Raw genomic sequence first — 13,684 nt, 5'->3', positions numbered from 1 at the left:
CCAGGAAGGTCAAAACAATGCTTGAAGCATGACAGAAATGCTCAGAAAAACCTTTCTCTGGAATAATTTTCATTTACAAATACATTTGTGGCATTAAAACAGCCACAGCTTCAAAGATATATTTTCTTCCTCATCTTTGGCTCAGATGTCATGGAATCAAAAAATGTTCCCCTGGGTTTCATCTGAGATTTACTGGAACTTACCAAGCATGGTTTGGTCCTGGTGAACTGGTCAGTCATTTCTCCAGATCTGCAATGCATGTATGAAAGGAGGAGGGAACTGTGATTTTATGTGGAAATAAAGCTTCAAAAGAGACAAAATTCAAAAGAACTAAGTAAGTAATAAAAATGTCTATAAAAATTAGTACAAACTTTCAAAGACCTACACTGGTCCATGAAAGTAACTTCTGTACTCATTACTATTCCAAGAAAACAATTATGTTTGTCATTCTTCACAATGAAGTGTAAGCAACAAATATTTTATGATGGTATTAGCATCATTGTGATACTAATTCCCACAAGATTAATAGAATACAAATCCAATTTATTCAGATTAATTTACCTTCATTTTCTTCTTTTACACACAAAATGGAAATACTCCTATAAATTAATTGAGCTATTTATTCTCCAGAGGAGAGAGAGGGACATGCTTGTTGGCAGTGTTTTATGAACCTGAAAGGTAATGGGGCCCATAAAACTCTTTGACACATGTTTTTGAGCGCCACATAGTTAGTCTGTACCTCATAGCTGAAGTGTAAAAAAAGACTATTTTCTTTTGTCTAATCATCTACCAGCCAAATTTGCTGCTCACAAGTATTTATGTCATAGATTTTTTACTCCCTTCTCTTTACAAAATAATATTTAAGTTCATTGTGGTAGTACATCTTTTACAAAAGGAAAAAATATCAGTTGCATTATGCCTATCCTGCAAAAACACACACCACAACCACTCTTCTTCAATGTTATTGAAAACATATAAAGAAAATGAAGTTATGTTTAGAAACATGTTGTTGATGTACAATCAATATTCTTCATGGAAAATTGAGATTCATCTGTTTTTCACAGAAGGAGTGTCTGGGCATTGGAACAGGCTGGCCAGAGAGCTGGTGTAGTCACCATCCCTGGCAATGTTTAATAAAACACTGGACCTGGCATTTACTGCCAAGATCTAGTTGGCAAGGTGGTGTAAGGTCATAAGTTGGACTGGATGATCTCAAAAGTCTTTTCCAACCTTACTAATTCTGTAATTCTGTGTGATTTGACATAGAGACCTGGTTTTTTCATCTGTATAGAATCTAGTCAGGCAGTGGGGAAGAAAATCTACTATAAAATGAGGCTTATGCTGTGTATACATGGACTCTACTTGGTACAGATAGAATCACTCTCCAAAACAGGCTGTAGGAACAAAAGATACTAATTTCTGGTATTTGTAAAAGTTTCACATTTAGATGAAAAATTTTTCAAAAGCTGTTTATAAACCAAAATGAATATAGAACTAAAGCACATTTAAAGTAATACCTCAAAGCTACATTTAGAAATCTAGCTTGTTTCGAAACAATCTGTATACTTAATTTCAACAGAGTAAGAAATATTGAGAGTTTGCTGTATATCTTGATATTATCTGCATGTGTTTCATATGTGGAAGCTTTTCTTCCTTTGCTAGTTCCATTGGCTGACACCACTGCAAATTTCCAACATGTTGTTTCAATATTAGTCATCTTAAATCCGAGTAAAGAAAAAAAGAAGTTTTCTCTTTTCATCATAAATAGTCTTTCATCATCTGCAATTGATTTAAAGAGAGGCTTTTTAACTGCTTACACAAAATAAATCATGCCTCATCTTGGGTACTTAAACTTGCTCAAATTCCTTGTTTTTAGGAAATAAACATTGTGGTATTTTTCCTGGAATAATATAAACTGTTAATCTATGTAGGTGTTAAATGTATCAAAAAACAAGCATTCTGTCTGAGAACAGTCCCAGCAAGAACTACTTTCAGTGCAGGAGAAAATACACGTTTACGGTTATCACTATTGCATTTTATAGATGCAAGCACTGCAACATTTCATGAACCTCGAGGCCAAGATTCCTGTTAAGTGTATGCAGCAAGTAAATGAATTTGCCAATACGCATTCTGTAAGATCTTGATTTTCCTGTCTCTCAGTTGAAATACTACAAAAGGTAGGAACGAACACTTTGACAGATTGGTACCACTTTAACTCCTGCACTACAACAGTTCTTGCATTGAGCAAGGAGGCAGAATGCTCTCAGCAGGTACAGCTTCCTGACTAGCAGTAATGTTTCAGACTCAGGTGCCTGTGGGAAGGACCAAGAGAGACACATTTGTTTCCAATGCAGCAAAACTAAAGAGGATGATCCAGAGTATCAAATGGGTTTCTCCTATGTGTATCCCTCTGCTTATTTAGTTTTTATCTGAACTGTGAAAGTCTGTCAACAAAACTATGTTGAACCGAATAGAAGACCAAGACAGGAGGGGACAAAAAAGAGATATCTATAAGATAAGGGAGACATAGTAAGAGGAAAAGCAACAAACACACAGATAAGTCCCAGTGTGGATTCAGAAGCTTTCATTATTTAATGACAGAATTTTCTCTGACAGTTCTCCATCACATGTACCTGATTTAACCCAAAATTTTATTTCTCCATTATTTCTTGAAATGTGTTTTTTTTTTTCCTTCTAAATAAAGTTAAATTAAAAATAGAAATAGAAGCAAGAATGCCCAACTCATGGCACTATCTCTGATCTTCCATGAAAGAAAAAAAAGTGCATTTAGAGATGTAGGGAAAAAATGCTACATTTGGATCACTTAAGTTCAGATACAGTGTTACACTGTTACATTAAATATGTGAATCTATAGAAATACAGACTGAGGAGAGCAAATCAGAAGCCAAGTAAGAACAAAAAATTGGTCAAAATCATACTTCAGAAATGTTGCTATTTGACTTTACAGAAGAGCTCTGTAATGCTCATTCCATATGCTTTATGTCACCATCACCTTCAAACAAAGACCAAAACCAACTAGCTGTGATTTAAGTTCTAGTTTCCTGATGCCCACTATTAAGACAGTTGTTTCTGTTCCTGGAAAAATGGACGCTATTCAGCCAAAGCACAGGTGTCCTTTGTCACATGAAACATACAGGAGGACCTCAGGAATATTGACAGCCATCTGAAATTTAGGGGCTCTTGTCATGACAACTGATATATAACCATCACATCTATCAGGGTTCTCCAAAATTCTGGCAACCTAAAAGGCTTGTTCAAATTACATGCACTGAAAATGAATGTATATCTTTTCCTCAGCACTTCAGTACTAACCTTCTGTGCATAATCACATCTATTGCTTAATATACTTTCAAAATATTTGAAAACAGCAGAAGAAATGTTAAACTAAATTCTAACAAGGTACTTATACTCAAAACTACAGTATGCTGTATCACAGACTTTATAATTGGGCTCAGAAAACCTGATGTAGAAAAAAAACCCCCAACAACATAAAAAAGCTCAATTCTCAAATCTCTGCAGATCTAGCAGTTGGGAGAAAAATTCTCTACACATATATCAAGTTAATTTGTCTGAGAAGTCACTGACAAACTGTGATTCACATAGTGGTACCTGTCATGCCAACTAACAAAAAAGCACTTCAGTAAGTGGCAAGACAAACAGTAGGGGCAATTGACCTGACCTTAGATAAGAAAAATAAGGAAGCAAAACTGAAAAATACGAAAGAAAGAAAACTAATATTGGAACTCAATGTCAACACTGAGCACTAAATTCAAAAAGAAGCCCTCTGGAAGGAAATGGTTATCATTTATTATAAACAGTGAAAGGAAAGGTTGTGAAATATATTGGGAATGTGCTCTTTAGATAATGTAGGACTTGTTTTCTTGTGTTGTACATATTTGGTCTTTGATGAAGACAAAACAAAATAAACCTATAATTTCCAGAATATTTACTAAGAACATTAGACGGGTGCATCATTTGGTATTTGTGTCTGTGCTTAAATTAAAATACTACAGGAAAAGATTAGTTTCACTCTGTGAAGTTGAGGATTCTAAAGGACATCCTTTTCCTCTATAAAGAGATCAATTATCAGAGATAACAACAGACAATTATTCTTAATACTACCTATTGCCACTACAATGTCAATCCTATGAAGCTAGTGTAATATTCCAATGTATACCTACATTGCCATCAAATGTCAGGACTAATTTTTAGTGATAGCATGGGAGGGGGCATGCCTAGGACAGAGAGATTATTCCATACCATAATGAGGTCCTTGCCAGGTGAAGGGGAAAGGCACTCTCACTTCTGGGGAGAAGGGGTTCCTTCTGGTCAGGAAAACATGCCAGGGGAACTGTCAGGTCTTGTTTATTCTTATAGAGTCCACAGTGATCATTTTTGCACATGAATCACTCTCTTTTGCACACTTTTATTACCACTGTTGCTGTTACTGTTCATTTCTTATCTCATTTCTGTTTCCAGTAAATTGTTCTTCTCTCAACCCATGATGTTTTGTGCCTCCATCAGGAGGTGGGGTGGAGAGGGAACAGCGTTTGGGGTCTTTTTAGTGAGAGCACTAAATTGGAGAATACCATTTCTAAACCATGACGAGTAAGGCATTCTACATTTGTAGAAAGGATTAAGGTAGAGATCTCCAGTTACACAGGCAGCACAACCAGAACTAAACAGCTTTTAGACAAAGAAACCATGAAGATACATTTACTGTAAAAAAAGGTGAAAAGCAATATATTCCTTGAACAAAAACATATTTATAAAACAATGAGCTATAGAAGGCAACAAATCTCTCCAGATGAAAAGGACTGTAGAAATAGCACTTACACTGAAGAATGGAGAACTGGAGGAACATCTCGGGTCATAAAGCCTGATATCCTCCCAAAAATAGCCACATAACATTTTTCGTACTATGCTTTTATTTTCTTTATATCGGCTTTTATACTCAAGGTAAGCATTTCAGGTCTTCCCTGCCCCTGCAGCTTCTTACAAACACGTACACATTGCTCACCTTTAAACCGTTTTTTACCTAAGTCAGTAGTAGATGAAGGTGTTTCAAATGTTTTAACCACACTATAACAGTCTGCATGGTGAAAATGTGTTCAATATTGTTTCATATGGAAGAGGCTTAAAAAAGAGAAAAACAGAACGGTAAAGCTGATAACCTTTGCTACACACTGAAATTCACATAGGTTCCAATTTCTGGGGGAAGACAGTATTTTTAGAGTATCCAGAGTGTGACAATACTGTCAAAGAAACTGAAGAATTTACATTAAGACAAAACATTGCAAAAAATATTTGGGATTAAAACTGTTTGCAAAGATGTCTTCAGAAAATCCCAGTAATTTATGCCAACTACATCCCTTGAATTGTACAAATCCTTTGCTGAATTAATTCAGTACCTTGACCTACAGTCTTAATCAATCTGTATCACAAGCCCATTTTTCTGTGTTTTTCTTCCCTATAGAAATACTGAACCAGTTACTTGGCATTTAACATTTTAATATTAAATGTGGGCCTTGAAAATAGGAGGAGCAACATCCTAAAGATGCTGTAATGATGGACTGGATTAATGTGATAACATATATGTTAAAATCTTAGCAAGTTGTCTATCTGCCAACAAAGACAAGCATTTCAGCAGCAAAATTGACATCAAACTCTAATCTCTATCATGTATCTTAAAAAGGTCACATGAACTGCACTGTGAAAATGTTTATGCTTTCACTGACTTTAAAATGAGATGATGGTAAATATAGATAACTACACTGCAGATATCTAAAGTAAGGAAAGATCTGTCCTGTTCAGATGAAGCTGAAATTATTTATCAGGTGTTTCCTTTAATCTATAAGGATCTGACTTTCAGAACATTTATGTTTGGGTTTGGTGGTTTTGTTTGTTTGTTTGTTTGTTTCCCGGCTGGAGCTGATAACTTAAAATGAAAATATCTGTGAAAGTTCTTTAACATCATATCTTACAAGAATCATTATTCCAGATATTATGCTCTACAAGCACATGTTAGATCAAATGCTTTAGAGTAGGTAATTTCATGAAAACTATTACCTTTCAGTAACATTTGGTGATACCAAATTTTAAAGCCTCTTATTTTTATTTTAGATATTGATATGGTTTTTCTGAGCACATATATGCACAAAACCATATATACTTTCACCTTAGAATGAATGTTCAACAGAGCATTACTGACAGTAGATACTTAGAAAGCTCTGTAAAACCTTTCTGGTATTTTTCAATAAAATTCTTTTCAGTAATAATTCAGGTTATTATATTAGTTCAATTCAGGAAAGAATTTTCTATTTTTTATGATTCAAGCTGATACACAGAACTACATTGGAATTTTTTCAGTATACAAAATAAATAATAGAAACAGCCACATTTCTTTTACGTTGCACACAAGAAAATTGTCTACCCAAGGTCTAATTAAATAGAAGGTTCATTTTGGCTCAAAACAGGAGAAACCAGTGAACCCTTTCAGTAACTCAAGAGAATGGTATCAGTGACAGGTAAACTCTCAATATCTGTTACACTTGTATTTGTTTAATTTAAAGCAAGAGAACAAAAGTCATAGAATGGTTTAGGTTGGAAGGGACCCTTTAAGATTATCTAGTTCCAACCCCCACCACCAAGATTATCTAGTTCCAACCCCCACTACCATGGGCAGGAGCACCTTCCAGTAGACCAAGTTGCTCATGTTTACACCTTAGCTGGAGCAGCAGAGCTCTACTCCATGGCTCCAGTACTGTTTTCATAGTATATGGTAAGAAAAAATAGTACATTACATAAACAGCACAAAAAAAACTGTCAAAGAGGTCTCAGTCTCTGTCCTGTCAATCCTGCTGAAAGACATGGAATACTTCTCTACCACGTATTTAATTGAACATATCACTTTTCTCCTAGTTTCCCCTCCCTGCCTACTTCCCATGATCCTTTCACATCTGTGGTTATACTTGCAATGGAAATATGAATAACCTGAATTCAAATACATTTGAGGAATTGTAATGGTGGTTACTTAGCCTTAAAGGGCCAAACTCAAAATTCAAAGCAGTAAGAAGACATTTCTTATGTTGATGTCACGGACTTCTATAATACATCATCTGGACAGACTACAGCACAACTGCTGAGACAATCTCAGTGTCAATTTGGTACTCACATTGACAGGTAGTATGTTGTAGAGGCCATCAAGTTCTAAGTACTGGCTTTACCACAAAAATTGAGCCTGCTTCAAAAGGAGTAACTGGGACAGTACATAAAGAAACAGAATTTTAATATTTTACTTTTCCTATTTAATTTCACAAAAGCTTTATTCTTCCTCTCTATATACAAATTAGACTGAATTTACAATACTTGCTCTCTGTAACATCCTGTGTACAGAGTCTGGGAAAAATACACAATAATTGTTGCAGAAAATAAAAGTTACAGATCAGGTAAACCAACTTCTTAAAAATCTGTGGTTTTCAGTTTTGAAAACGGAAGGAACCTGGATGACAACAGATCAATAACAGGAGCTGTAGGCTTCCATTCAGAGCTGACTTGCTTGCATCCAACATAAATGGGCAGTGACCATTTACCATTTAACAGCTGTTCAGTAGCCTATGCATGATGATATGGTAGCCCCTGTTGTAGAAGTCGCCCAATGACAGTCACAATTAATTGCAATTCCTTCTGGCAGTCTCAAATAAGGAAACAGTAAGACCTGGTGACCATAGTGTGACCATAGTAGCCCATGTCTTTAGACGAAAGCAACTCCAGAACAGGACAATGAAAAGGTATTTCTCAAATGAGCTGTGTCTACCCAATATGTAGCAGGATCTCAATTTAAGGTAGGTTAATATTATATAATTAATATAATATTTTTTCATGGTTTAACCCCATCCAGGAACCAAGCCCCAGGCAGCTGCTCAGTCACTCACCATGAGCCAGATTGGGGAAAGAATCAGAAAGGTAAAAGCCAGAAAACTCATGGGTTGAGAGAAAGACAGTTTAATAGGCAAAGCAAAACAAGAAACAAATTCATCCCTTCCCATGAGCCAGCAGGTGTTCAGCCATCTCCAGGAAAGCAGGGCTCCATCATGGATAACAATTGCTTGGAAGACTAACACCATCACTCCAAACTTCCCCTTCTTCTTCCCCCCATTTCATATATGGAGCATGATGCCACATGCTCTGGAATATCCCTTTGGTCAGGAGGAGTCACCTGCCCTGCCTGTGTCTCCCCCTAACCTGCCACATACCATCAGTTTCCTCACCAGTGTGGCAATAAGGAAAGCAGAAAAGGCCTTGGCTCTGTGCAAGCCCTGCTCAGCAATAGCAAAAACAGCTCTGTATTATGTTATGCAATTACTCTGCATTTTGGACTTTTAGATTCCTTTTTCCTAGTACTATCACCACTTAGTAAGCAAAAATGCTGGGTTTCATACTGGTCTCTTTCATACACTGTACTCAAAGCAAGAATGTCAATTTTCCATGTACCATTCAGTTTTGGTAACTCCTTTCAAAACAACCCATTTACTTGCCCTCAGAATTATTACCTTAACAGAACAGCACAGGGTTCTGTGCTGTTCTACTCCTTAGGCTTAGAAAACAGTATAAAAAATAAAAAGTAAAAGCTTCTAACAGCCACAACTTTGCTAAAAGCTGATTCCTATATTGCTTAAAAAGTTACCATTTACATATAAAAAGCTTTTCAGTATTTATAGCAAAGTCAACTGAATAAATGCACTAAAAAGTAGTTCTGGATCAAAACTATGTTATTTATATTCCTGATGTAGCAGGCAGCTGTGATACCACATGAATTTCCTTAATTTGACAAAATTTTCAAGCATGGTACAATACTCCAGTTATAAACAAAACAAACACAAAAAAAGACAACAACAACAAAAAAAAAATAACCAACAAATCTAATAATTTCACTTTTACAACAGTAAAAAACACAATGTGAGGTATTCACTGTAGGTACTTCTCTCTGGTTTACTACTGTTTATTAAGCAAGTATGAGACATACATGTCTGGATGTCTGGAATCAAAAAATGTCACAACTCTTAATTCTAAGTTGCCATGAAGGTGGCCACCCTCTACCAGGAGAGCCTTCTGAGGCTGTTTTTGCATTTAATGATGCTTCTGCTTAGTAAAATAAGTCCTTGTTGTTCACACCAAGGACCATAAACAGTCTATTTCTACTACTTTGTTTTTGCCTTCCCTTGTTGAGAGCCTATCAAATCAGACCATCTTCCTTCAGATAGAGAATATTACATTATATTTATCACTATAGCAACTAACCTAATTGATTTGATGCAGGTTTCTCTTCCACCATAGGATGGAGCCATTATCCCTAAGTATAGTCTAAACATTTAAGAAAGAAAAAATTATCAGTTTATCATTCTACCACATCAATAGGAATATAATTGGGCTTCAGATACTAAAGTATAAATGAAAGTCTAATGGGTTGTACATGTGCATCCAGAACATTCTTTATAAATATGCTTATCTGTCAAGTGGAACTTAGAGTATGCTGTTTACTGGTTGCTCCCAGTAATAGGGATGACTATTGTACAATAATTACACTTCCAGAAACCAAGATTCACAAAGTAATTAGGAGAAGGAGAAGCAATGTTCAAATAACTGATTCAGAAATAAGCTTTGTCAGACTAACATTAAAAATGGAAATAGGCAAGATACATCAAAAATTGTATTTAAAGTGCTTTTAAGAAAGGAAAAATAGAAAAGTTCTTTTCCAGATTTTGTTTTGGAGGTTGCAGGGTTTGTTTTCAGTAGAATGATAAAATGAAATAATAAAATATTAGGTTCCTGTAATTAGTTTGATAATATATTCACCTTTATTGTTATACTTGTGTATTCCTGACAATAAGGTGTGGGAAAAATAGAGACCACCTTACACAGTCACATTCTTTCCTTTTACTCCCAAGAAATATGTCGGTCCTGTTATTTTTAAAGCTTTCTTAAGAGACATCATGTATTCCCCAACACTCAAATTTGCTTTTCTTCAAAAAGAGGCACCAGATGAAAAAAAGACTGATTAAACTCTAGCTGATTTTTAAGAGAATCCATAAAATCTGAAGTGCTGCTTTACCTAGAAATAGCTTCACTTTTTTTAAATCTTGATTTTTCACAGAGCAGAAACCATTTTTTTTCAATGTCTCAAATACTACCACTAGAGAAAATCTTCATGATGCTTCATTAACATTTGGAATTGCAATTGTCAAATCAGTGAAGCATTACATAAATGGTGGAGTGTTTTGACACTGCATATTTTAAGCAGCATGGTGCTTTTCAGTGCTATATGAAATGAAGAGTGTACTACATATTCGAGGAACACCATCTAGACTGGCTGAAAGAAACAATTAGAAACTGATCTTTAAGCACACTAGAAAATGCCTTCAGATTATTGCCCAACATTTGCATTTTTCATTAGTAAACAATGAACAATATTTAACAATTCAAATGGATTACTATAATCATTAGGATAAAACATCGTCAAACATCTCATTGCTGAAGATAAATAATTTCTAAAGTGCCAGAGTTCATGGTTGACTCTTTTTGAGGCCATGCTGATCAAAAATATATGCACAGAAGATCTCATATCTTCCCATAAGAAGCCTGTGATGCTTTGGACACTTCTAACACAAACTTAACAAAATATTTCCTATCACTAATACCAAACTGAATTCCCTTTGCACTTGAACTATTCACTCTGTAATGTGCATTCACATGATATAATAAATTATTTTAAAACTCATTATATCGTTTAGTATATCCCATGAAATATCACATTGAAGATAGCATTATGTACAAATTGTATTATTAAAAGTGTGGCCTGTGTGATATAATTTTATTAATGAGAAGTATAATGCAAAATATGCTAAATTACAAAAAAAATTACAAAATATGTTATTCTTTTTGGCATAATTCACTTTCAGTGCCATCAGTATAAAGGACTCCTGTAATACACAAAACAGAAGTGAATTAAAGGTTCTCCTAACCAATTACAATATTGTTTCCAAAAAACCCAGAACACATACATATAAAAATGGTCAGTGTAATACAGTTGGAGGAAATGGAATAGAGGGTTAAGAAATGCAGCAGGTATGCTCCTGCAAACCAGCATCTATTTCCTATCCATCATAGCCTACACCTATTACAGCTCAACAAGACAAGCCTAGTATAAAATCTTTTATGCTACAGCTAATGAAAGCAATATGCACCATGGGTAAATTACAGACCTCATCCAGCTCAAGGTGGGAAAATACAGCACAGATTCATTTTGGCAAAGCTGCGCAGGTCCTTCCTGATAAACTATTTTTTCTATTATTGAGTAAAAACTGCTTTTTCTATTCTCTTTGCAAGTTTCCTACTCTGGTGCTATGGACTAACTTGCATTCCCTAACTTGAAGTGTGGGCATTAACTCCATTTACATTATATAACTGCTTGAAAACAATTCTTGCTGAAAGCAAAACAAACAAAAATTACCAAAAACAAACAAAAAAGCAGGAAAAAATAAAGACCTTTAAAAGTATTTATAGTCCAAGTACTTGATTCTTACAGATACCTTATCTGCAACACTGTAATTAATGGAAAAATCTATCAAGCCTGAAAAAAGAATATAAAACCTCTACTGATAACCTGAGATGCAGCTGTAAAATTGGCAACATGGACTTACTAAACTACTGAGGCTATGCTAAGGAAGTGCCAAGATTTGCTCCTATGGAATTTCAAAGGATCACATACGATCCCAGGGATGTTAAGACATCTGCCACTTGATGAAGTGTGTGCTTCCTAAAAGAATGAACATAGGCAAACCAGCTCCCCTTCACGGAAGGTGGACAGAGTTAGGAGAGTGTGTATGTGGAGGGAGCAGCCTCAGAGGCATCTGGTAACATCTGACAATAAACAGTGAATAGTGGATCAGGGCTACTACCGCTAGAAAGTTTGTTTCTAAAATCCAAGAGATGTTTGGACTGGAAATGCCACATTTACAACCTAACAACGTCTCGCTCTCCTGAGAGGCAGCAGTATTAAAGTGTCGGTCTACCTGCTTTGCCATAGGGGAGTGGGGGGAGATGTGCTGAGGGGCAAGTCTAAGGCACAGTACCTGTGCCTGCCAGCTTCAGAGCTTGGCCTTCGCCTGAAGTGTTACCTCACATGGGAAGGATGTAGATTTATGCCCAGCAAAAGCAGCAGGACAAATATGTACTTACTGCAGTAAGCGATTAGGAGACTAGCCAGGATCATGATAGCCCAGAAAGTTGAGGACATGCTTGGCAGGGCGCTGGCATCTTTCCTACTGCTTCTCCTGGGAGATGGAGCCATTGAAGCCACTTCCCCGGTGGGGGGAAAGTCAGACAGTTTCACCAGCCAGCTCTCCCCTCGACTGATGGCCTCGTTCCACGTGTAATCCTCAAGGAAGGCATCTTCCAACGACTCTGCTGTTCATCATCAGCAACATGGTCCTGTTGCAGGAATCATCTTCCAGCCAGAAAAACAAGGCGACTCTAATGCAAGCGGGGCTTGGGAACAGCGGCCACAGCCAGCGTCCCTCCTGTCACTGTGGTGGGATGCACTAGCATGGAGGGTTTCACTGCGGCTGGGATGCCTCGCGTGGTACTGAGCTTCGCAGATGTCCCACGAACAAGCCTCCTTTTTTTTTCTTTTCTGTTTTCGATTAGCAGAAGTTGTTCCGCTTGCTGTCCTTCCCCGCGCCTCCCCCTCCCCGGGGGCAGCCCCCGCAGGCGGAGCGCGGGCCCCGGCGGTGCGAACGCGGCGCCTCCCCCGCCCGCCGCGGCTCTACGGCGACCCCCGCTCAGGGCGCCGCCGCCCCCCAGCCCGGGCCAGCATGGCCGCGGCGGCCACCGAGGGGCGAGCCCAGCCCGGCGCCACCGCCGCCCGCCCGCCCGCAGGGCAGGGCTCCGCCGGGCAGCTCCGCGCAGAGAGGGCGATCCGAGCCCCGGCCCAGCGCCCGCAGGGCGAGGACAGCCCCGTCCCCCCGCGGCCTGTCCAGCCTGAGCTCCCCTCCCGACCGGTCCTGCGGCTCGACGGGGCGGAGGCGCGGGATGCTGCCGGGACACTTGAGGCGGAGGGTCGGCGGCGGGTCTCCTCCTCTCCGTGCGCCGCCCGCTCCGCTCTCAGGCTCTGCCGCTACAGCGGCGCTGGCCCTTCAAGTAAAGGGAAGCGGGAGGAGGAGGAGGCGGCCGGCGGTCACGCCCACAGGTGCTCAGCGCTCCGAGCAGAGCGGTCCTTCCCCCCGCCGCTCCGCTCGCGTCCCCGCCGGAGCAGCGCGCCCGCCCCGGGACTCGCATCGCCCCCCGACCCCCTTCCTAAACCTCCTCCCCCGGGTTTAGGGAGGGAGGAGCCGTGGGGAGACTGTCCCTGTCCCCGCGGAGGCTGCTGCCCGCCCTGCGGGGCCGGCGGTGGAGCGGGCTGTGCGGGGCGGCGGCCGAGGGGCGAGCCCTGTGCCTGGGCGGGGTAGAGCCGGCCCCGGCCCCGACCCCCAGCCTCTGCCCAGCGGAGAGGTGGCGCGGGGGAGCCGGGCCGGGAGCGGAGCAGAGGGGAAGGGAGCGGAGGCGGTGCCCGCCCCGAGCCTCCTCTGGGAGTCTCTGCTCTCGGCTGACACCGGGTCTTAACAGA

The 13,684-nt window shown here is 39.2% G+C and overlaps 1 protein-coding gene across 23 annotated transcripts in view; it reads right to left on the bottom strand.

Moving 5' to 3' along the window:
• Positions 1 to 13,256, bottom strand: part of TAFA5 (TAFA chemokine like family member 5) — a 466,608-nt gene extending 453,352 nt beyond the window's left edge. For 4 of the 23 annotated variants that reach the window (XM_064422141.1, XM_064422142.1, XM_064422138.1 and 1 more), the window contains exon 1: positions 12,259 to 13,238. In XM_064422141.1, the coding sequence (XP_064278211.1) occupies positions 12,259 to 12,370 (112 nt within the window). In that variant the 5' untranslated portion in view covers positions 12,371 to 13,238. Of the gene's footprint in view, positions 1 to 203; positions 250 to 12,258 lie in introns of all 23 variants that reach the window. The other 19 variants (XM_064422126.1, XM_064422127.1, XM_064422133.1 and 16 more) reach the window with 13 other exon arrangements.
• Positions 13,257 to 13,684: the final 428 nt, after the last annotated feature.

Source organism: Passer domesticus, chromosome 5 (genome assembly GCF_036417665.1).
Source record: "Passer domesticus isolate bPasDom1 chromosome 5, bPasDom1.hap1, whole genome shotgun sequence".
In the NCBI taxonomy this organism is placed as follows: domain Eukaryota; kingdom Metazoa; phylum Chordata; class Aves; order Passeriformes; family Passeridae; genus Passer; species Passer domesticus.
Note: the sequence above shows the minus strand (reverse complement) of the source record. Positions and strands in the feature narration are given on the sequence as shown.